Source organism: Salmo salar, chromosome ssa01, assembly GCF_905237065.1.
Source record: "Salmo salar chromosome ssa01, Ssal_v3.1, whole genome shotgun sequence".
NCBI lineage: Eukaryota > Metazoa > Chordata > Actinopteri > Salmoniformes > Salmonidae > Salmo > Salmo salar.
Genome location: NC_059442.1, coordinates 155,156,795 through 155,181,524, shown reverse-complemented (window position 1 = coordinate 155,181,524; position 24,730 = coordinate 155,156,795). Strand labels below are relative to the sequence as shown.

Below are 24,730 nucleotides of genomic sequence, written 5' to 3'. Positions count from 1 at the left end.
CACCACCACCCACCACACAGCCTCCGACCCTCAACCTCCAACCCCTGACTCCATCAACCCAGGTCTGGCTCCTGACATTGTGTTACACAAGGATTACACCAGTAACAAGATGGTTGTGGTCTCTAAGTCCTTGTCATTGTCAATGTGTTTTTTCAAGAAACAACGAGAAAAGAGTTCACCCAGTCACCCAACATTAATCCAGTAGATGTCTTAAGGTGGTTCTTCTATGGCTGTTTTATGCAACCATGTTGTAATGGACTCACGGGCCTAAAGGAGACCTTTCTGCTGTATATATATTTATTTAGCTGTGGGATTGTAATTTTTGGAAATTGCAGAGTAATTATAGAATAACTCAAATGTGATGCCATTTGAACATAACTGTGTTGGATGCCGCTAAAGAGCAAAAAGTCTGGTTATCCAGAGAAACACAATGGAACAGGCGAGTCAGGCAAACATCTGTCATGAATCACTTCCTATATTGGTCAGCACATTTTTTACATGGATTTTGCACTTGGTTTGCAAAATAACACACAAAAGAATCATAAAAGTAGTATGTATTCATGTTTAGTTTTTGTTACGCCATTTTTTGATGTTGAGGGAGCCTGCATTGTGTGATAGGGGCTTGACATGGGAGAATTGGCTTGACAATGTGAACTAGTGTGAACCAATGTGAGCCGAAATGGTATTACAAAGGGTTTTTATGAAGACTTTCTGGCCCTCCACACAGCTTTACTAACAACATCCTTAATTAATGAACATATTGGGTAAGGAAAGTCCGATTATGGGCTGACTTCTGACTTCATACGTCTACTCGTGACCTTATGGACGAGACAGTATCACTGGTTAGATGGGCAGGAGTGGAATGTTCTTCAGCAGAACAGAGAAATAAAATACTGAAAAATAAAATTGGCAAACCCCCCTCAGTAATTGAGTTACACCGTGGGCCCTGAGTGTAATCTCAGGACCACCCATCCATAACACGTGTTGGACAAACACAAGATCTTCTGATGGGGTGTAATATCTAGCAGATGGGCCTGGTCGGCAGGGGAGAGGAGGGAGAGGGCGAGGGAGGGCAGATTTGTGTGTGCCCTATGGGCCCTGATCAAAAGTAGTGCTCTATATAGGGAATAGGGTGCCAATTGGGTTGCATGCCCCAGAATGGGGTCCTCTATGGTGCTTCTGGCTGGTCAACAGGCCCTTCCTCTGGCCCATTAACCACCTGGGCCTGGTGTGTTTTGTCAGCTTTGCCCCTCGAGGTTTAGGTTTCATTTAGCTTCCTTTGTTCTTTGAAATCAGGCACACACGTTTGTGAGCTCACACACACAATGCTTCTCTCACAAACAACCACACACATAATAGGCTACTCACCATTTTCCCTTTCGCTCCAGCTCTCTCTGTCCCTGCCTTTCTCTCCAGCTCTCTCTGTCCCTGCCTTTCTCTCCAGCTCTCTCTGTCCCTGCCTTTCTCTCCAGCTCTCTCTGTCCCTGCCTTTCTCTCCAGCTCTCTCTGTCCTTGCCTTTCGCTCCAGCTCTCTCTGTCCCTGCCTTTCGCTCCAGCTCTCTCTGTCCCTGCCTTTCGCTCCAGCTCTCTCTGTCCCTGCCTTTCTCTCCAGCTCTCTCTGTCCCTGCCTTTCTCTCCAGCTCTCTCTGTCCCTGCCTTTCGCTCCAGCTCTCTCTGTCCCTGCCTTTCTCTCCAGCTCTCTCTGTCCCTGCCTTTCGCTCCAGCTCTCTCTGTCCCTGCCTTTCGCTTCAGCTCTCTCTGTCCCTGCCTTTCACTCCAGCTCTCTCTGTCCCTGCCTTTCGCTCCAGCTGTCTCTGTCCCTGCCTTTCTCTCCAGCTCTCTCTGTCCCTGCCTATCGCTTCAGCTCTCTCTGTCCCTGCCTTTCGCTCCAGCTGTCTCTGTCCCTGCCTTTCTCTCCAGCTCTCTCTGTCCCTGCCTTTCGCTCCAGCTCTCTCTGTCCCTGCCTTTCGCTCCAGCTCTCTCTGTCCCTGCCTTTCGCTTCAGCTCTCTCTGTCCCTGCCTTTCGCTCCAGCTCTCTCTGTCCCTGCCTTTCGCTCCAGCTCTCTCTGTCCCTGCGTTGGAAACAGACAAATCTAGAATTAATAGGTGCCCTAAATTGTCTCCCACACACACCACTCATATCCATACACATTTTATTTTCCCCAATGAAACTCACCGCTGAGACATTAAACATGAAGTAGAGCTTGCAGTGGCTAAAGCGGAGAATCTGAGAAGTCAACTGTGTCCCTTCAGAACTACCCACAGTGACCAGAGAGTCAATCTCTATCAGAGCCCACTTGTAAAACAAGGTGCCATCGTCCACCATCCTGTAACACAAATGACTGAATAATCTTGACATAAGGGGTGCATCTCATTAGTCTAAAAGTCTAAAGCAACTACCTTTCCTCTTTTAAATATCCTTAGTCCATTCTTCGTTCAAAAGAACTGGAATAGTGAAAGCATATTCACAAAAGGCACCCGCTATATTGTATATTCAGCTAAGTGCAGAGTGCATACAGTATAACCAGGATGGGGAACAACCATCCTGAGCCAGGGAAACAACCACCCTGAGCCAGGGAAACAGCTATCCTGAGCCAGGGAAACAGCCATTTGAGCCAGGGAAACAGCCATCCTGAGCCAGGGAAACAGCCAGGGAAACAGCCATCCTGAGCCAGGGAAACAGCCATTTTGAGCCAGGGAAACAGCCATCCTGAGCCAGGGAAACAGCCAGGGAAACAGCCATCCTGAGCCAGGGAAACAGCCATCCTGAGCCAGGGAAACAGCTATCCTGAGCCAGGGAAACAGCCATTTTGAGCCAGGGAAACAGCCATCCTGAGCCAGGGAAACAGCCATCCTGAGCCAGGGAAACAGCCATCCTGAGTCAGGGAAACGGCCATTCTGAGCCAGGGAAACAGCCAAAGTCAGCTTGTAAAAAAGAATCCCAGGACGGAGGCTTAATCCAAACAGTATGGACGCATGGGCGAATATGCCACACTCAGGCTAGCAATGCATCATTCAAGGATGACAATATGAATTAACCTGTCAGCAAGTGTAAGGCTCAATTTTCTGTCGGTTTTCTGCTGCTTTTTCATTATTCATGTGCTAAAGAAACCTTTAAAGAAACATGTCCTTTTAATTAAGGAACATTCTTTGAAGTGCAGTGTTTCTTGTGGATGGCTACAGTAGTAGTAGCAGTAGCAGTAGTATTAGTAGTACTGGTAGTAGAAGTAGCAGTAGTAGTAGTAGTAGTAGTAGTAGTAGTAGTAGTAGTAGTAGTAGTAGCAGCAGCAGCAGTACCAGTAGCAGTAGCAGTAGTAGTAGTAGTAGCAGTAGTAGTAGTAGCAGTAGCAGTAGTGACAGCAGTAGTAGCAGTAATAGTAGCAGTAGTAGTAGTAGAAGCAGTAATAACAGTAGTAACAGTGGTAGTAGCAGTAGTAGTAGTAGTAGTAGTAGTAGTAGTAGTAGTAGTAGCAGTAACAGTAGTAGTAGTAGTAGCAGTAACAGTAGTAGTAGCAGTAGCAGTAGTAGCAGTAGCAGTAGTAGCAGCAGTAGTAGTAGTTGTAGTAGTAGTAGTAGTAGTAACAGTAGTAGTAGTAGTAGTAGCAGTAGTAGGAGTAGTAGTAGTAGTAATAGTAGTAGTAGTAGTAGTAGTAGTAGTAGTAGCAGTTGTAGTAGCAGTAACAAAAGTAGTAGTAACAGTAGTAGTAGCAGTAGTAGTAGCAGCAGTAGTAGTAGCAAAAGTAGTAGTAACAGTGGTAGTAGTAGTAGTAGTTGCAGTAACAAAAGTAGTAGTAACAGTAGTAGTAACAGTAGTAGTAGCAGTAGTAGTAGCAGTAACAAAAGTAGTAGTAACAGTAGTAGTAACAGTAGTAGTAGCAGTAGTAGTAGCAGCAGTAGTACTAGCAAAAGTAGAAGTAACAGTAGTACTAGTAGTAGTAGTAACAGTAGTAGTAGCGGTAGTAGTAGTAGCAAAAGTAGTAGTAACAGTAGTAGTAACAGTAGTAGTAGCAGTAGTAGAAGTAGTAGTAGTAGTAGTAGTAGTAACAGCAGTAGTAACAGTAGTAGTAGTAGTAGTAGTAACAGTAGTAGCAGCAGTAGTAGTAGCAAAATTAGTAGTAACAGTAGTAGTAGTACTAGTAGTAGTAGTCGCAGTAACAAAAGTAGTAGTAACAGTAGTAGTAGCAGTAGTAGTAGCAGTAACAAAAGTAGTAGTAACAGTAGTAGTAACAGTAGTAGTAGCAGTAGTAGAAGTAGTAGTAGTAGTAGTAGTAGTAGTAACAGCAGTAGTAACATTAGTAGTAGTAGTAGTAGTAACAGTTGTAGTAGTAGTAGTAGCAGTAGTAGTAGTAGTAGTAGTAGTAACAGTAGTAGCGGTAGTAGTAGTAGCAAAAGTAGTAGTAACAGTAGCAGTAACAGTAGTAGTAACAGTAGTAGTAGCAGTAGTAGAAGTAGTAGTAGTAGTAGTAGTAGTAGTAGTAACAGCACTAGTAACAGTAGTAGTAGTAGTTGTAGTAGTAGTAACAGTAGTAGTATCAGTATTAGTAGCAGTAGTAGTAACAGTAGTAGTAACAGTAGTAGTAACAGTAGTAATAGCAGTAGTAGTAGCAAAAGTAGTAGTAACAGTAGTAGTAGCAGTGGTAGTAGCAATAGTAGTAGTAGCAAAAGTAGTAGTAACAGTAGTAGTAGTAGTAACAGTAGTAGTAACAGTAGTAGTAGCAGTAGTAGTAGTAGCAAAAGTAGTGGTAACAGTAGTAGTAACAGTAGTAGTAGTAGTAGTAGCAAAAGTAGTAGTAACAGTAGTAGTAACAGTAGTAGTAACAATAGTAGTAGTAGTAGCAGTAGTAGTAACATTAGTGGTAGTAGTAGTGGTAATAACAGTAGTAGTAGTAGCAAAAGTAGTAGTAACAGTAGTAGTAACAGTAGTAGTAGCAGTAGTAGTAGTAGTAGTAACAGTAGTAGTAACAGCAGTAGTTGTAGTAGCAGTAATAATAGTAGTAGTAGCAGTAGTAGCAGTAGTAGTAGCAAAAGTACTAGTAGTAACAGTAGTAGTAACAGCAGTAGTAGCAGTAATAGTAGTAGTAGTAGCAGTAGTAGCAGTACTAGTAGTAACAGTAGCAGTAGTAGCAAATGTAGTAGTAACAGTAATAGTAACAGTATTAGTAGTAGTAGTAGTAGCATCAGTAGTAGTAGCAAAAGTAGTAGTAATAGTAGTAGTAATAGTAGTAGTAGCAGTAGTAGTAGTGGTAGTAGTAGTAGTAGTAACAGCAGTAGTAACATTAGTAGTAGTAGTAGTAGTAGTAACAGTTTTAGTAGTAGTAGTAGCAGTAGTAGTAGTAGTAGTAGTAGTAGTAACAGTAGTAGCGGTAGTAGTAGTAGCAAAAGTAGTAGTAACAGTAGCAGTAACAGTAGTAGTAACAGTAGTAGTAGCAGTAGTAGAAGTAGTAGTAGTAGTAGTAGTAACAGCAGTAGTAACAGTAGTAGCAGTAGTAGTATCAGTATTAGTAGCAGTAGTAGTAACAGTAGTAGTAACAGTAGTAATAGCAGTAGTATTAGCAAAAGTAGTAGTAACAGTAGTAGTAGCAGTGGTAGTAGCAATAGTAGTAGTAGCAAAAGTAGTAGTAACAGTAGTAGTAGTAGTAACAGTAGTAGTAACAGTAGTAGTAGCAAAAGTAGTAGTAACAGTAGTAGTAACAGTAGTAGTAGTAGTAGTAGTAGTAGTAGTAGTAGTAGTAGTAGTAGTAGCAAAAGTAGTAGTAACAGTAGTAGTAACAATAGTAGTAGTAGTAGCAGTAGTAGTAACATTAGTGGTAGTAGTAGTGGTAATAACAGTAGTAGTAGTAGCAAAAGTAGTAGTAACAGTAGTAGTAACAGTAGTAGTAGCAGTAGTAGTAGTAGTAGTAACAGTAGTAGTAACAGTAGTAGTTGTAGTAGCAGTAATAATAGTAGTAGTAGTAGCAGTAGTAGCAGTAGTAGTAGCAAAAGTACTAGTAGTAACAGTAGTAGTAACAGCAGTAGTAGCAGTAGTAGTAGTAGCAGTAGTAGCAGTACTAGTAGTAACAGTAGCAGTAGTAGCAAATGTAGTAGTAACAGTAATAGTAACAGTATTAGTAGTAGTAGTAGTAGCATCAGTAGTAGTAGCAAAAGTAGTAGTAATAGTAGTAGTAACAGTAGTAGTAGCAGTAGTAGAAGTAGTAGTAGTAGCAGTAACAGTAGTAGTAGCAGTAGTAGTAGCAGTATTAGTAGCAGTAGTAGTAGCAGTAGTAGTAACTGTGGTAGTAGCAGTAGTAGTAACAGTAGTAGTAGCAGTAGTAGTAACATTAGTAATAGCAGTAGTAGTAGCAAAAGTTGTAGTAACAGTAGTAGTAACAGTAGTAGTAGCAGTGGTAGTAGCAGTAGTAGTAGTAGCAAAAGTAGTAGTAACAGTAGTAGTAGTAGTAACAGTAGTAGTAATTGTAGTAGTAGCAGTAGTAGTAGTAGCAAAAGTAGTAGTAACAGTAGTAGTAGTAGTAGCAAACGTAGTAGTAACAGTAGTAGTAACAGTAGTAGTAACTGTAGTAGTAGTAGTAGTAGTAGTAGTAGTAGTAGCAGTGGTAATAACAGTAGTAGTAGTAGCAAAAGTAGTAGTAACAGTAGTAGTAACAGTAGTAGTAGTCGTAGTAGTAGTAGTAGTAGTGGTAATAACAGTAGTAGTAACAGTAGCAGTAGCAGTAGTAGTAGTAGTAGTAGTAGTAGCAGTAGGAGTACTAGTAGTGACAGTAGAAGTACCAGTACTAGTAGTAGTAGTAGTAGTAGTAGTAGTAATAGTAGCAGTACTAGTAATAGTAACAGTAGTAGCAGTAGCAGTAGCAGTAGCCGTAGTAGTAGCAGTAGCAGTAGTAGTAGTGGTAATAACAGTAGTAGTAGTAGCAAAAGTAGTAGTAACAGTAGTAGTAACAGTAGTAGTAGTCATAGTAGTAGTAGTAGTAGTAGCAGTAGTAGTACTAGTAGTAGTAGCAGTAGCAGTAGTAGTAGTAGTAGTATCAGCAGCAGCAGTAGCAGTAGTAGGAGTAGCAGTAGTAGTAGTGGTAGTAGTAGTAGTAATAGCAGTAGCAGTAGCAGTAGTAGCAGTAGTAGTAGTAGTATCAGCAACAGCAGTAGTAATAGCAGTTAAACTTCTTATGGCATGAATCCTGTTAGCGTGATCGATATGACAACAGCCAGTGAAAGTGCAGGGCGCCAAATTCAAAACAACAAAAATGTCATAATTAAAATTCCTCAAACATACAAGTATTATACACCATTTTAAAGCTTTACTTCTTGTTAATCCAGCCAAAGTGTTTGATTTCTAAAAGGCTTTACGGCGAAAGCAAACCATATGATTATGTTAGGTCAGCGCCTATACACAAAAAAACACAGCCATTTTCCAGCCAACGAGAGGAGTCACAAAAAGCAGAAATAGAGATAAAGTTAATCACTAACCTTTGATGATCTTCATCAGATGACACTCATATGACTTCATGTTACACAATACATGTATGTTTTGTTCGATAAAGTTCATATTTATATCCAAAAATCTCAGTTTACATTGGCACGTTATGTTCAGTAATGTTTTGCCTCCAAAACATCCAGTGATTTTGCAGAGAGCCACATCAATTTACAGAAATACTCATCATAAATGTTGATGAAAATACAAGTGTTATACATGGAACTTTAGATAAACTTCTCCTCAATGCAACCGCTGTGTCAGATTTCAAAAAAGATTTACCGAAAAAGCAATAATCTGAGTACGGCGCTCAGACACAAAAACATGCCATACAATATATCCGCCATGTTGGAGTCAGCAATAGTCAGAAATAGCATTATAAATATTCACTTACCTTTGATGATCTTTATCAGATTGCACTCCCGGGAATCCCCGTTCCACAATAAATGTTTGTTTTGTTTGATAAAGTCCATCCTTTATGTCCAAATACCTTCTTTTTGTTCGCACCTTCAGTTCACAAATCCAAATTCATGACGCGCAGGTCAGACGAAAACTAAAAAAATTCAATTACAGTTCATAGAAACATTTCAAACGAAGTATAGAATCAATCTTTAGGATGTTTTTATCATAAATCCGCAATAAAGTTTCAACCGGAGAAATCCTTTGTCTTCAGAAATGCAACTGAGCTACCTCTCACGTGAGCGCGCATGGCTGAGGCTCATGTCCTGCTGGCAGTCATCTGACTCCAGGAGCTCTTATTCATCCTCACTTCACAGTAGAAGCCTCAAACAAGGTTTGAAAGACTGTTGACATCTAGTGGAAGCCTTAGGAAGTGCAAAATGACCCCACAGACACTAGTTTGGATAGGCAATCACTTGAAAAACTACAAACCACTTCCTGTTTGGATTTTTTCTCAGGTTTTTGCCTGCCATATGAGTTCTGTTATACTCACAGACATCATTCAAACAGTTTTAGAAACTTCTGAGTGTTTTCTATCCAAATCTACTAATAATATGCATATCTTAGTTTCTGGGCGTGAGTAGCAGGCAGTTTACTCTGGGCACGTCAGTCATCCAAGCTACTCAATACTGCCACCATCCATAAGAAGTTTTAAGAACGTACACTGGGTGTACAAAATATTAGGAACATGACATAGACGGACCAGGTGAATCCAGGTGAAAGCACTGATTCCTTATTGATGTCACCTGTTAAATCCACTTCAATCGGTGTACATGAAGGTGAGGAGACGGGGTTAAAGAAGGATTTTTACGCCTTGAGACAATTGAGACATGTATTGTGTGTGTGCCATTGAGAGGGTGAATGGGCTAGACAAAATATTTAAGTGTCTTTAAACGGGGTATGGTAGTAGGTGCCAGGCGCACTGGTTTGTGTCAAGAACTGCAACGCTGCTGGGTCTTTCACGCTCAACAGTTTCCCGTGTGTATCAAGAAAGGGCCAACCACCCAAAGGACATCCAGCCAACTTGACACAACTGTGGGAAGCATGGGAGTCAACATGGGCCAGCATCCCTGTGGAATGCTTTCAACACCTTGTAGAGTCCATGCCCTGAGGAACTGAGGCTGTTCTGAGGGCAAAAGGGGGTGCAACTCATATTAGGAAGGTGTTCCTAATGCTTTGTCCACTCAGTGTCTATTCATCTCATCAAGTTCATCTCTGCGGGTTAATACCGTACTTTTTGTACAGAGATCATAATACCATTAGGATTTTTTCCCCTACTAAAACCTAGAATGAATGGATGTTCTCCCTAGTATGCATGATTTAGTGTTTTCAACTCAGTTCATTTCACTTGTTAAGTCCCCTTCTCTCTGCCAAAATGAAGGACAATTTGCACTGACATTACAACTGACCTCGCTTTGTATGTGTGTGGTGGGCTAAAAGGGATGATTGCTCCTGGCTTCTCTGCTAAAGAGAACTGTGTGGAGGATGAAAGACCCAGTGTCTGTAGTTAGAAGTAGAGGACCACACTCGAAGGCTCTATAGCCCCAACCCTAATATCTGTCAACTCTGCTTTCTACATGATTCCCAGAACATCTTATTAGGAAGCTAATTGTGTCGGGAGCTTCTGCAGATTAGGCTGTGAGTGTATGAGACTCCATAAACTGTGGTTACTTAGGTCTTAAGGTAACATCTTGAATTTAAGTGTGCATTTGTGGGCAACAGGGATCATTTGATTTGAACTGAAATGATCCACCAGAGACATTCCTTTCTTCTCATACTGCCATGACGACTGGTGAGTCAATTTTGAAATAAGGATGTCATTCTCGTTGCAAAAAACTTCTGGCCATTGCAAAAAACTTCTGATTAGGGATCTGGTATGAAGACTTTCACCTGCTCTACCACCTGAGCCACAATTAGAAACTTGACCACTTTCTGTGAACACGAGGCCAGGTGAAAGTACAAGCAAACAGCTCCAGCTACTGTCGTCTTAAACCTTCAGGGGTTGGATGGTTGTTTTGTCATCATTCATGGCCCAAAATGAATGCACTCACAGCCAGCTAGTCCCTGCTGTAAGCCACTGCTATCAGATGTAAGGGTACAAACCACAGAACGCTAGGAGAAGTGAGGACCATGTGGGTCATGGCAAGGCGGACCACCCATGAGTGCCTCCCTGCCTCCCTGCCTGCCTCCCCCTGCCTCCCTCCCTGCCTGCCTCCCCCTGTCTTGTCTCCCTGCCTGCCTCCCCCTGCCTCTCCCTGCCTCCCCCTGCCTCTCCCTGCCTCCCTCCCCTGCCTCTCCCTGCCTCTCCCTGCCTCCCTGCCTGCCTCCCTGCCTCCCTCCCTCCCTCACTCCCTGCCTGCCTGCCTGCCTGCCAGCCTGCATCTCCCTGCCTGGCTCCCTGTCTCTCTTCCTGCCTGTCTCCCTGCATCTCCCTCCCTGCCTGCCTCCCTGCCTGCCTCCCTGCCTCCCTCCCTGCATATCCCTGCCTCCCTGCCTGCCTCCCTGCCTCCCTGCATCTCCCTCCCTGCCTCCATCCCTGCCTGCCTCCCTGCATCTCCCTCCCTGCCTGCCTCCCTGCATATCCCTCCCTCCCTCCCTCCCTCCCTCCCTCCCTCCCTCCCTCCCTCCCTCCCTCCCTCCCTCCCTCCCTCCCTCCCTCCTCCCTCCCTCCCTCCCTCCCTCCCTGCCTGCCTGCCTGCCTGCCTGCTTGCCTGCATCTCCCTGCCTGCCTCCCTGTCTCCATCCCTGCCTGCCTCCCTGCATCTCCCTGCCTGCCTTCCTGCCTGCCTCCCTGCATATCCCTGCCTCCCTGCCTGCCTCCCTGTCTCCGTCCCTGCCTCCCTCCCTCCCTCCCTCCCTCCCTCCCTCCTCCCTCCCTCCCTCCCTCCCTCCCTCCCTCCCTCCCTCCCTCCCTCCCTCCCTCCCTCCCTCCCTCCCTCCCCCCTGTCTCCGTCCCTGCCTGCCTCCCTGCATCTCCCTCCCTGCCTGCCTTCCTGCCTGCCTCCCTGCCTGCCTCCCTGCATATCCCTGCCTCCCTGCCTGCCTCCCTGTCTCCGTCCCTGCCTGCCTCCCTGCATCTCCCTCCCTGCCTCCATCCCTGCCTGCCTCCCTGCATCTCCCTCCCTGCCTGCCTCCCTGCATATCCCTCCCTCCCTCCCTCCCTCCCTCCCTCCCTCCCTCCCTCCTCCCTCCCTCCCTCCCTCCCTCCCTCCCTCCCTCCCTGCCTGCCTGCCTGCCTGCCTGCCTGCCTGCTTGCCTGCATCTCCCTGCCTGCCTCCCTGCATCTCCCTGCCTGCCTTCCTGCCTGCCTCCCTGCATATCCCTGCCTCCCTGCCTGCTTCCCTGTCTCCGTCCCTGCCTGCCTCCCTGCATCTCCCTCCCTCCCTCCCTCCCTCCCTCCCTCCCTCCCTCCCTCCCTCCCTCCCTCCCTCCCTCCCTCCCTCCCTCCCTCCCTCCCTCCCTCCCTCCCTCCCTCCCTCCCTCCTCCTCCCTGCCTGCCTGCCTGCCTGCCTGCCTGTCTCCGTCCCTGCCTGCCTCCCTGCCTGCCTTCCTGCCTGCCTCCCTGCATCTCCCTGCCTCCCTGCCTGCCTCCCTGTCTCCGTCCCTGCCTGCCTCCCTCCCTCCCTCCCTCCCTCCCTCCCTCCCTCCCTCCCTCCCTCCCTCCCTCCCTCCCTCCCTCCCTGCCTGCCTGCCTGCCTGCCTGTCTCCGTCCCTGCCTGCCTCCCTGCCTGCCTTCCTGCCTGCCTCCCTGCCTGCCTCCCTGCATATCCCTGCCTCCCTGCCTGCCTCCCTGTCTCCGTCCCTGCCTGCCTCCCTGCATCTCCCTCCCTCCCTGCCTGCCTCCCTCCCTCCCTCCCTCCCTCCCTCCCTCCCTCCCTCCCTCCCTCCCTCCCTCCCTCCCTCCCTCCCTCCCTCCTCCCTCCCTCCCTCCCTGCCCTGCCTGCCTGCCTGCCTGCCTGCCTGCCTGCCTGCAGTTGGAGAAGCAGCAGAAACAATGGTGTAAGCATTGGGGTGGATGGGGGGGGGTTGTAAATGAGGACAGTCTCACTTGACTCTCAGTGACTCAGTGCAAGAACATGTTATCTTTGCCTAGACGCGGAATAGACTTAAACAAATAAAGGCTTAAAGCCACATTACAGAGAAGGCACCGGGTCTAGGCAAAGATAACATGTTCTTCCACTGAGAGTCACTGAGGGGTTTCAGCCATGTGCTGTCAGAATGTATGTTGCTCTGTAGTGATATGGGAGGAAGAAGTGAATCATACTGACATTTGAGACAATAATTATTGAACAACGAAAAATGGGAAAGTCATGTTTAGGGTTTAATTGTATTTATTTCTTACATGTTTTTGTTGTAAAGATTATAACATTATTAATCAAATTGTACCAGGTCTGAATTAATGAAAATATACACCCTAATAATTTCCCTTACTTCATGGCATAATTTGTAATAGGCTGGAGAATGGAACAAGAAATAAAATAGTTCAGTTCCAACTTAATTGTGTAACATTATTATTTTGTAAACCACTATTAGATTTGGCTTTAAGATAATAGATCCAGATATGAGCGCTATGTGTGGTATTCCAGTACCACATAAAGCTGTGATTGAATATTTGTTGTGATTGAATGTTTCAAATAATCAGAATGTTTCGCAAATGTTTCTTTGATTAACATGCCACTATTTCAATTTGTTATTCTCGGTTGACAACCATAACGGTTTGTAAATGCGGACCATAAACTCTGACACCCTCACCCTGTCGCTTTCAACGACAGAAGAAAAATAGTTTTGTTAAAAACGTTGAAACCCAAAGCCAAAGTATTCGACTGGGATGTTTAGGTTAAGTAATCCCCTGGGTTAATAAACTAAACAAAGGTAAACCGTGCAAAATGGCCGCAATGAAAGCCAGGCTAAGTAAACGAAGTAGAGTTTATAAGAATAATTTAAAGGGGGAAAAAAGAGGGGGAAAATGCGTGAAAGTTTAATCCGAAACAGGGGATGGATGTGTTTTTATACCAATGAAGAGGTTCCAAGAAGGATTCATGGCGAATAAAAGAGTTTAAAAATCACATCATGCACTTACTTTTAAAAATATCTGTGAGACCAAATTTTCTATGGCCAATCAACATGTACCACCTCGAAAAATTTATCTATTGTTTTCTCCCGCATGTTCATTTTATCTATCTTAGGGAGATTATTCATGGGGTCAATTGAAATGTTGTCTTCTTTTTAGGTGAGTTATTAGATGTGTATTTCTCCCCTTCTCATTTTCAGTGTGGAAAGAACCAACGCTTGCACGTGGACACACTCCAGTGAAAACACGAAGCCCAAAAACAACAAAAGAGTTTCTTTTAAACTTCTTCAAACCCCAGTCTTCCAATAAAAGCTGAACAAACATACCCTGCCACTTGCAAGCAGAGCGGCTGCTGTCCGGTGAGTTTCACAGAAAAAGGCCTTGCTTTCAAAAGGGAGGCTTTTGGGCCTAATGAAAACTGCACCTTAACTGAAATAATAAAATGCACACCACCCAAACACCAGCCATCCAGCTCTACCATTGGTTGTTTTCTCTGGGAGTGAGGTTGGTTGGTCACTTTCACTCTCTGTAGATTCCTTGCTTTCAAAAAACACCTAAAAGTCCATTGAAAACTGAAGCATTTTCATTAGTAGTCCCAATGTTTTGCAGCCCTGCTATTCTTTGAAGGGAGTAACAGTAGGATATGGATTGAAAGGCTATCGAATTCTACTGTACGGCCTGCAATAAACAGCATCTCTCAGGAATCCGGCGTAGGCCTCCAAACTCCAACAATAACCCTGGGAACACACTCAAGGACATGAGAAAAGAGTGTTGGGATCTGCAGCTCAGCGTCCAGGCAGGCCGGGCCAAACACTGAACATCTATCTATCTTTCAGCCGCTCCTGGGGATGACAAAGCGGGCCTAGCGGTGCTATGAAAAGGGTGGCCTGTGAATGGTTACTATTCAATTTGTATTTGGTTCCCTGCTGGTCGTGGAGCCGAGATCAGAGTAGAAAGTGAAAACATATGGGCAAGGTCAGCCGGATCAGAGGACCACCACACACACACAGGCAGAGGGAAGGAACAAGCCAATGGGAACTTGTGTGAAGAAATGAATTGAATAAACAGAGTCTGCAATCGCCTGCACCCTATTATCCTATAATTGACACTGCATGGGAGCATGGAGACGTCGGCTATTAGGGGAGCGGCCCATAGTTTTCCACTGAAAAGTGGCGTTCCACTCCTCACGCCAATCAAAAGGCCAGGGGCGTTATAGTCGGAGACAAGTTTTGAATTCTTTCGAGCCTAATGTGTTTATTTTAAATATCCCAGGGAAATTATTACATCAGCAGCAAGTGATGTCTTAGGAAACGGCCCTCAGCTTTGAAGTTTCCAGCAGCGAAATACGTTTTTAATTACATAATAACTTTGAAATTGTATTTGAACAATAAATGGTTCTGGATTAAACAAGGAAGTATGAGAGTAGGTTAAAGAATTAGTCATACCTTAACAAAACAAATCAGAGTAGAGAGTAGAGAGAGAGAGAGAGAGAGAGAGAGAGAGAGAGAGAGAGAGAGAGAGAGAGAGAGAGAGAGAGAGAGAGAGAGAGAGAGAGAGAGAGAGAGAGAGAGAGAGAGAGAGAGAGAGAGAGAGAGAGAGAGAGAGAGAGAGAGAGAGAGAGAGAGAGAGAGAGAGAGAGAGAGAGAGAGAGAGAGAGAGAGAGAGAGAGAGAGAGAGAGAGAGAGAGAGAGAGAGAGAGAGAGAGAGAGAGAGAGAGAGAGAGAGAGAGAGAGAGAGAGAGAGAGAATATGCACAGCCCCGCTTGAGCAAATAGCTTTGTATGAATAATTAGACCGCTGCTTTTGGCACAGTTTTTTCCATCGCCTTTCCCTCCCTCCCTCCCTCTCTCTCTCTCTGCGTTGATGAATGGCAGCTCACATATTACACCTCATTTTAATTAGCGCTTTGTGAACTGAACTCCTCCTCTCACCTCCCTCCATCCCTCCGTCCCTCCATATCTTCATCCATCCACTCCAACCTTCTAACAGAAGTAAGCCAATGAGCTCCTCCGTTCCATATCAGGGGAAACATTTCTCCCAGTCCTGGTCTCTGGTTGGTTGGTTGGTCGAGGTCCTAGCTGTTGGCAGATCCATACATTTCCAGAAGGATCCTGCCGCCGATGCTCGGGCATTTTCACTCAAATGTAACAGAGTATGATGAAGAGGTCATTCATCTAGCTAACTCCCTGAAGCGCTGCCAAGCTGTAGTATCATGAGCCACAATACAGGATGCAGCTCTGGTACTGGTACAGGTACTGTGCTGTTACTGGTACTGGTGCTGTTACTGGTACTGGTACTGGTTCTGGTACTGGTGCTGGTGCTGGTACTGGTGCTGGTACTGGTGCTGGTGCTGGTACTGGTGCTGGTACTGGTGCTGGTACTGGTACTGGTGATGGTACTGGTACTGGTGCTGTTACTGGTACTGGTACTGGTACTGGTGCTGGTACTGGTTGGGGTACTGGTGCTGGTACTGGTACTTGTACTGGTTCTGTTACGCAATAATAAGGTGCAGCAGTGTATGACTGAAAAACACAGATCTGACATCATTGTTTATAGAGAAAAACACTCCTGCTTTGATTACAAAGAGAAATAGATTGTCAGGATCGTTGTGTACTGAACTACATGGCTCTGGATCAGAAGTCCAGTGCTGCCTGCTACTACAGTTGTGTCTATAAATTGCAGGACTGAAGAGCCAGCGGTTTATTGGACTTCTGCTCAATGAGATTTCATAACCCCATATGATAAAACGTACTCAGTTGCTTAGTGACATACAGTATGTGACTGTCATTGTTCATTCTGCCTTCAAAGGCTAGATTGTTTAAAAGCATCTCCATGGCTGTGAAAGCATACACCCAAGCACAGTTATTTGGCCTAACCAGCTTTATTACTATAGAAGGATGTCGTTGCACAGTATTTGAAAGAAGGTGTCAAAACTATGACACGTGAAGGCAGTCTTCCTGTATGGAACAGGGGTTTGTCCACCTGCCCCCGTCGCCTGGTAGGGAAACTAAGCCTACCTTACCCCAGTGATTTCGAGGCTATAGCTAATTGAAGTCAGTGCCGTCCCACTTTAGAACAGATCAAATAACAAAGGTATCTGATGTGTTTGGGTTGATGGGCAGCGCTGATGTAGGTTAGCTAGCCATCCTCTAAATCTAAGCCTGTTCCCAACTTGCACCCTATCCCCTACATAGTGCACTACTTTTGACCGGGGCCCATAGGGAATACGGTGCCATTTGGGACATAGCCTAAGTCTCATCTGTGCTTATTTACTCAACAGCTGGGCAAATACCCAAAGCCCTTCTGCATTAAGGCTCCGTTTTAAACATTTAGAAATGACGGGACCGCTGTGTTTATGCCTCCATCCTACCTCACATCTGTACTTAATATGATGTTGTAGACTTAGAGAGGAACAAGGGCCCGATCTCTTGTTATGACAGGAAGATATTTTGAACTTTTGGGAGGATTAATACTGTTTGCTTTCCCGTGTGGGCCGACCGGGCGCTCGGTGTTCTCTTCGAAACGGCTCTGGGACCCTGTAGGTTTCCACAGTTTTATGGAGAATCTATGACTGAATTGGGTAGAACGAGTCCAATAGGAGCAGACATTGTTTTCATATTCATCTATCATTTACATTATCCACTGGGGATACGTACAATCTTTAGATTTTTTTCTCTCAGTCTCTCTCTCTCTCCCCTTCTTCCTTTGCTCTCTGTCACTGAAACATCTTCCAGAATTATTCCTTGCCTGAGGAGTCAGCTGGAGTTCACAGGACGCCTTATATTGGCCCCCGATGCGAGCACATTTGTCACCATTCATAATTCTAATTATGTTATCAATTTTGGCTCTTTTAAGGCATTTAAAATGTTCATGTGGGTTGTTTTACCGTCCAAGAGTAAGTGAAGTCATTTCAGAATAGTATCAATGCATCTAAAACTGACAGGAGTCTGTTCACAACTATTTAAAAATCTTAGGACTTCACCTTATTACAGCATTCATTTTGACTCATTAAATGGATAAAAAGCAACAATCCATTAGAAAGGATATAATAAATTATAAACAGTGAAAAGATACTTTTTTTAACATTTGAAATGAAATAACCCATTTTACTGAAACTTACATTTTTTCATTTTTATGAGTAAGTGCTGGCTCTCATTTGAGGTCACACACTTTCCATATATCTCATTTAGAATGATTCTGTGGGGAGAAGGGGAGTTTGCCTGGGGAGCAACAGTAAAACGGCCAACGCTTTTGGCAAGAGAATTTCATGGAGGAAAATACAGAGAACACCACACACACACAGCCTCAGCCAGGTCACCTGCGATACAAGTCAGTATTTGATGTCCCTCCATGTGTGACATTGGGAGATGATGTGGAAACCGGCCACTAGGGGCAGCAGTGAGCGCTGTTACCTTCAAGCAGGTTGGGTTTTGTTCAGGTGTTGTGGACGGGGACGGCGGCTTGGCTTAAGTATCTGCCTCTGGTGGCAAATGTTGCATGTTTGAATCGAGCAATAGAAAGTTGGTTTTGAGATTTTAGTTTTAAGTCTATCCCAACCCATAACCCTTACCTTAACCATTCAGAGTTAATGCCTAAACTTAATCTTAAACAATTAGAGATTTAATGTTTGGAACTTCAAAATTTGACTTTTGAGAAACATGGATGAATGTCTAATTCTGACGTGAACCTGTGAGAGCTGGTTGCACAGCCTAGTGCCACACACAGTCAAACATGGCCCACACACACACACACACACACACACACACACACACACACACACACACACACACACACACACACACACACACACACACACACACACACACACACACACAGACACACACACACACACACACACACACACACACATACATTCATTCATACGAACACACACACACTCACGCACAAACACTAGTGCCACACAGGCAGTCCTGGCACACAGTAATGAATACGTCTTTGTCCCATTAAGCCTAATGTGAATGAAGCTTTTATTTGGCCAACGCTGGAGAAAACATATTGGTATTATGTATGTATTTCTATGGATCACATATGTAAAGTATTACCCGTCGAGAAATTATAGTAGTGGGTTGGTTGGAAAGAACTAGAGTTTTCAATTGGAATTACTGAAATGTCACAGTGAAAAGGTCTTTATATTTTCCCCTCAAAATTGTCCTAGTTTAATATGTGGGCTTTGGTACATACTGTAGTTTAGACCTGTCTTGTTCATAGTATTTTTGTTCTGTTTCATCAGGGTAATTGCAAACTGTGGATTGGAACAAAGTTTTAACAAGAAGGAAAGGGTGTAATCAAGATATCAAACCACCTCTCTCACAATCCTTAAGAGTTGAGCACACATTAGTTTGATTGTTTCAACTGTGTTTCACCCTTCCCAGAATACTACCAGGACTGTATGCAGTATAACTACAGTGCCTTCGAAAAGTATTCACACCCCTTTACTTTTTCCGCATTTTGTTGTGTTACAGCCTGAAATGTATGCTTGTCATCGGCAAGGACTAGGAGCTTTCTTAAGATAATAAGAAACAGTATACAGCTATAAGCACAGGCAAAATCCTAGAGCAAAACTTGGTTCAGTCTGCTTTCCAACAGACACTGGGTGACGAAGTCACCTTTCAGCAGGACAATAACCTAAAACACAAGGCCAAATCTGCACTGGAGTTGCTAACCAAGAAGACAGTGAATGTTCCTGAGTGGCCTACTTACAGTTTTGACTTAAATCGGCTTGAAAATCTATGGCAAGACTTGAAAATGGCTGTCTAGCAATGATCAACAATCAACTTGACAGAGCTTTGTACAATCCAGGTGCATAAAGCTCTTAGAGACCCAAAAAGACTCACAGATATAATCGCTGACAAAGGTGCTTCTAAGAAGTATTAACTCAGAGGTGTGAATACTTATATAAATTGGATATTTATGTATTTCATTCTAAATACATTTGTAAGAATGTCTTGTTTTCACTTTGTTATTATGGTGTGTATACGGGTGTGTATATGGATGAGAGAAAAATATGTATTTATTCCATTTTGAACTCAGGTTGTAACACATCAAAATGTGGAATAAGTTAAGGGGTATGAATACTTTCTGAAGGCACCGTATGTAGTAAGAAACCAGGGAAGGAGTCTACTCAAATACTAGGGTTTCACTTTACATTAAGGTATACTTCTGTATAAAGGGTTTATAAGTAGTTTATATACTATTAACTATACATGTGCGTTTTTTATAAATATTTATTAAGTAATAACAGAAAATAGGCTATACCTTATAGTTTTACCATTTGAAATACATTGACTAAAACAACAAAATACAAGGCTACAAAACTCCCTGGCGGGAAAGCATCTGTATGTGACTAGACCATCACAGAGGGATGGTGACATACTGCATGGCTCACATCCACATACTGTTATAGTGATGGAATGGCAGACAGACATCCCCCTCTGTGATGGTCTAGTCACATACAGATGCTTTCCTGCCACAGACCATAGAGATACAATCTAATACTGTGTTCTATTTCATTCTGTCACAGACACTACTCTGGATAACAGTCACCTCACATGGCAATAGCCAGTACAGCACAACATAAATAATGGTGCTGTCTTGTGTGACTGTCTGTGTGTGTGGGTGTGTGTGTGTGTCTGTGTGTGTTTGTTTTCTATGACTATGGGAGTTACCGTACATGCTGGTGTGGACGGGTGTAAATGTGACGGCAGCAGACAGACAGACGGTGTGGTCCTCAGTGTGGTTGGATACAGGCTGCAGACCAATGATGCAGCCTATTGTTGTCAACACATGGCCACTGACGTAGGAAACAAATTCTATTTTTATTTAAAAGATATCCTGGCATCTTGCACCTATAGTATAGATGGCCAATCAAATATTAACTGATTCAATTAATTATTTATTTGAAAATACATATGAGCTACTCTACATGAAAACCTGTTTTTGTTACAGTAGTATGTGTGGATGAGAGTGTTAATGAGAGATTTATGATACGGTAAACTGTACACCATCCTACTGTTGATCCTTCCTTTAGAGACAGACTTCCATCCTCTTGGATCCTGCAAAAGACGCTCTGTGTGTGTGTGTGTGTGTGTGTGTGTGTGTGTGTGTGTGTGTGTGTGTGTGTGTGTGTGTGTGTGTGTGTGTGTGTGTGTGTGTGTGTGTGTGTGTGTGTGTGTGTGTGTGTGTGTGTGTGTGTGTGTGCGTGCGTGCGTGCGTGCGTGCGTGCGTGCGTGGGGGCGTGCGTGTGTGTGTGTGTGCGTGTGCTCTATGGATTCAAATAACGTATTTAAACTGTGTGTGTGCTATGTGTGTGTGTGCTATGTGTGTGTGTGCTATGTGTGTGTGTGCTATGTGTGTGTGCCATCCTAAAAGCATCCATTCTATCCTTCTTCATGTGATGTCTATGAACATCACATGTTGCTCAGTCCTAAATCAGTTGTGGCACTTTTACAAGAGGATGCACCGACTGTCAGTATGGACGGGTGATAACATTTTTAGTCATTTTTAGTGTGTCGTAAAATGTTCTAATGAATTACCCATAGATGCACACACACACACACACACACACACACACACACACACACACACACACACACACACACACACATCCCTAATTACAGTGTTGGGGACCAACAGGAAACACTAGGATGTATATGTATAGTACTGGAGAAGCATCTGGCTTACACGTCGTAAATTACAACATCTATTAAACTGTAGAGGAGAGGAGAGGAGAGGAGAGGAGAGGAGAGGAGAGGAGAGGAGAGGAGAGGAGAGGAGAGGAGAGGAGAGGAGAGGAGAGGAGAGGAGAGGAGAGGAGAGGAGAGGAGAGGAGAGGAGAGGAGAGGAGAGTTTGATCTGCCTTGTACTACAGCAGTTCTCGTTAAGCATCACGACTGCCCCCTTTCACTGAAGCCATGAAGTTCAAGGCCGACCGGGGTACTGCAGGCTGTTGTTTGCAGAAATCAGGATACCCTATTATAGGCAATAGTCGTGTAAATAAAAAATGTATTTGAAGTCAATCATGGAACCGATAATTACTTCTATTACACCAGATGTATGCCGTTGATTATTTTAAAATTGCACACAAAATAATAATTTGGTGGCTACCAACAGCCTGCAGTACCCCGGTTGGCCTTTAACTTGAGATAGTCAATGAAAGGGGGCATGCAACGTCACTTTCTGGATTAGCTCAAACTGCGCATGTTGTCTTGAAAATCCCCCCCATGAGATGCCATTTTAGCAAGCTAAAATCAACTTCCTGAGCTTCAAATGCACCACTGAGTCTTCACATACACTACCAGTCAAAAGTTTGGAAACACCTACTCATTCTAGAGTTTTGCTTTATTTTTACTGTTTTATACATTGTAGAAAAATAGTGAAGACATCAAAACTATTAAATAACACATATGTAATCATGTAGTAACCAAAAAAGTGTTAAACAAATCAAAATGTATTTTATATTCTTCAAAGTAGCCACCCTTTGCCTTGATGACAGCTTGCACACTCTTGGCATTCTCTCAACCAGCTTCATGAGGTAGTCACCTGGAATGCATTTCAATTAACAGGTGCGCCTTGTTAAAAGTACATTTGTGGAATTTCTTTCCTTCTTAATGTGTTTGAGCAAATTAGTTGTGTTGTGACAAGGTAGGGATGGTTTACAGAAGATAGCCCTATTTGGTAAACGTGTGCCTTATATTTTGATTTGTTTTACACTTTTTGGGTTCCATATGTGTTATTTCATAGTCTTGATGTCTTCACTATTATTCTACAATGTAGAAGATAGTAAAAATAAAGAAACACCCTTGAATGAGTAGGTGTGTTTGACTTGTACTGTATAAGAATGAATGGTGTGACGTCATCGATGGCTTTGTCCATTTATACATACAATCTATGCTATCACTGCAGTGTTTCACTGGATAACTTCTGTAGATCTGCAACAATGCTGAACCGTCCATAAACAATAGCCTTCTCCTGAACTGACCTCAAACTTTCCATCACAAAACTCTTTCTTTCACTCACACCATTTCTAACTTTCTTTTCTCCTTACATTCAGAGTACCATTGATCTACAGTCGAAGTCGGAAGTTTACATACACTTAGGTTGGAGTCATTAAAAGTAGTTTTTCAACCACTCCACAAATTTCTTGTTAACAAATTATAGTTGTGGCAAGTCGGTCATGACATCTACTTTGTGCATGACACAAGTAATTTTTCCAACAATTGTTTACAGACAGATTATTTCACTTATAATTCACTGTATCACAATTCCAGTGGGTCAGAAGTTTACATACACTAAGCTGACTGTGCCTTTAAACAGCTTGGAAATACTAGAGAATAATGTCATGGCTTTATAAGCGTCTGATAGGCTAATTGACATAATTTGAGTCAATTGGAGGTGTACCTGTGGATGTATTTCAAGGCCTACCTTCAAATACAGTGCCTCTTTCCTTGACATCATGGGAAAATCAAAAGAAATCAGCCAAGACCTCAGAAAAAAAATTGTAGACCTCCACAAGTCTGGTTCATCCTTGTCAGCAATTTCCAAACGCCTGAAGGTACCATGTTCATCTGGTACGCAAGTATAAACACCATGGGACCACACAGCCATCATACCACTCAGGAAGGAGACGCGTTCTTTGGTGCGAAAAGTGCAAATCAATCCCAGAACAACAGCAAAGGACCTTGTGAAGATGCTGGAGGAAACAGGTACAAAAGTATCTATATCCACAGTAAAATGAGTCCTATATCGACATAACCTGAAAGGCCGCTCAGCAAGGAAGAAGCCACTGCTCCAAAACCGCCATAAAAAGCCAGACTACGGTTTGCAACTGCATATGGGGACAAAGATTGTACTTTTTGGAGAAATGTCCTCTGGTCTGATGAAACAAAAGTAGAACTGTTTGGCCATAATGACCATCATCATGTTTGGAGGAAAAAGGGGGAAGCTTGCAAGCCGATGAACACCATCCCAACCGTGAAGCACGGGGGTGGCAGCATCATGTTGTGGGGTGCTTTGCTGCAAGAGGGGCTGGTGCACTTCACAAAATAGATGGCATCATGAGGAGAAAACATTATGTGGATATATTGAAGAAAATTTGTGGGCAGAACTGAAAAATCATGTGCGAGCAAGGAGGCCTACAAACCTGACTCAGTTACACCAGCTCTGTCAGGAGGAACGGGCCCAAAAAACTTATTGTGGGAAGCTTGTGGAAGGCTACCCGAAACGTTTGACCCAAGTTAAACAATTTAAAGGCAACGCTACCAAATACTAATTGAGTGTATGTAAACTTCTGACCCACTGGGAATGTGATGAAAGAAATAAAATCTGAAATAAATAATTCTCTCTACTCTTATTCTGTCATTTCACATTCTTAAAATAAAGTGGTGATCCTAACTGACCTAAGACAGGACATTTTCACTTGGATTAAATGTCAGAAATTGTGAAAAACTGAGTTTAAATGTATTTGGGTAAGGTGTATGTAAACTTCTGACTTACAACTCTAAAAACCAAAATTAAACAGCAAAAGTAGCCTGACCTTCACACTAGCAGTGACTACATACTCTACAAACAATCTTCACACTAGCAGTGACTACATACTCTACAAACAACCTTCACACTAGCAGTGACTACATACTCTATAAACTACCTTCACACTAGCAGTGACTACATACTCTATAAACTACCTTCACACTAGCAGTGACTACATACTCTACAAACTACCTTCACACTAGCAGTGACTACATACTCTACAAACTACCTTCACACTAGCAGTGACTACATACTCTACAAACTACCTTCACACTAGCAGTGACTACATACTCTACAAGCAACCTTCACACTAGCAGTGACTACATACTCTATAAACTACCTTCACACTAGCAGTGACTACATACTCTATGAACTACCTTCACACTAGCAGTGACTACATACTCTATAAACTACCTTCACACTAGCAGTGACTACATACTCTATGAACTACCTTCACACTAGCAGTGACTACATACTCTATAAACTACCTTCACACTAGCAGTGACTACATACTCTATAAACTCGGAGCTCTGAATAGGCCAACATATGCCATAAACCCGAGGCCCTTGGAAGACTTGCAGATAGAACTAGTAGTGATGATGGGATGCATTGGGTCTTTGTTTCCAGAGACTCCACTGGAAGTGTCCTGTTGGATGATGGACACTAACCAATGAGCTTAACTCTCTCTCTCTCTCTCTCTCTCTCTCTCTCTCTCTCTCTCTCTCTCGCGCTCTCTCAATGTGCTCTGTAATGCTTCCAAACTCAAAGCATGCTCAGAAAGACTGTCTGTCCCAGGCTGTTTACATTTCATTACTTTTGATCAGTTTTTATAGTATCAACTTGTGTGGTGAACATGAGAATGCAGCTCTTGATAAATATTTCTGCCAGTGCACCCCTCCTTCCTTCCTCCTCCCTCCTGACCCCTCCCTCCCTCCTTCCTCCTCCCTCCTCACCCCTCCCTCCCTCCCTCCCTCCCTCCTTCCTCCTCCCTCCTCACCCCTCCCTCCCTCCTTCCTCCTCCCTCCTCACCCCTCCCTCCCTCCTTCCTCCTCCCTCCTCACCCCTCCCTCCCTCCTTCCTCCTCTCTCCTCACCCCTCCCTCCCTCCTCACCTCTCTCTCCTTCCTAGAATATGACTCTTTTCAATTCAGCTCCATTCAATTCTGGTTCTGGTGTAAGGAAACATAAAACAATG

At 43.8% G+C, this 24,730-nt stretch overlaps 1 protein-coding gene across 1 annotated transcript; it reads left to right on the top strand.

Annotated features, from left to right (window-relative positions):
* Positions 1–3,505: 3,505 nt before the first annotated feature.
* Positions 3,506–4,432, top strand: LOC123726223 (uncharacterized protein DDB_G0271670-like; the record flags this gene model as incomplete). Its single annotated transcript, XM_045693373.1, has 1 exon — positions 3,506–4,432. A coding segment is annotated over one exon (927 nt), but the record flags the coding sequence as incomplete, so codon positions are not given.
* Positions 4,433–24,730: the final 20,298 nt, after the last annotated feature.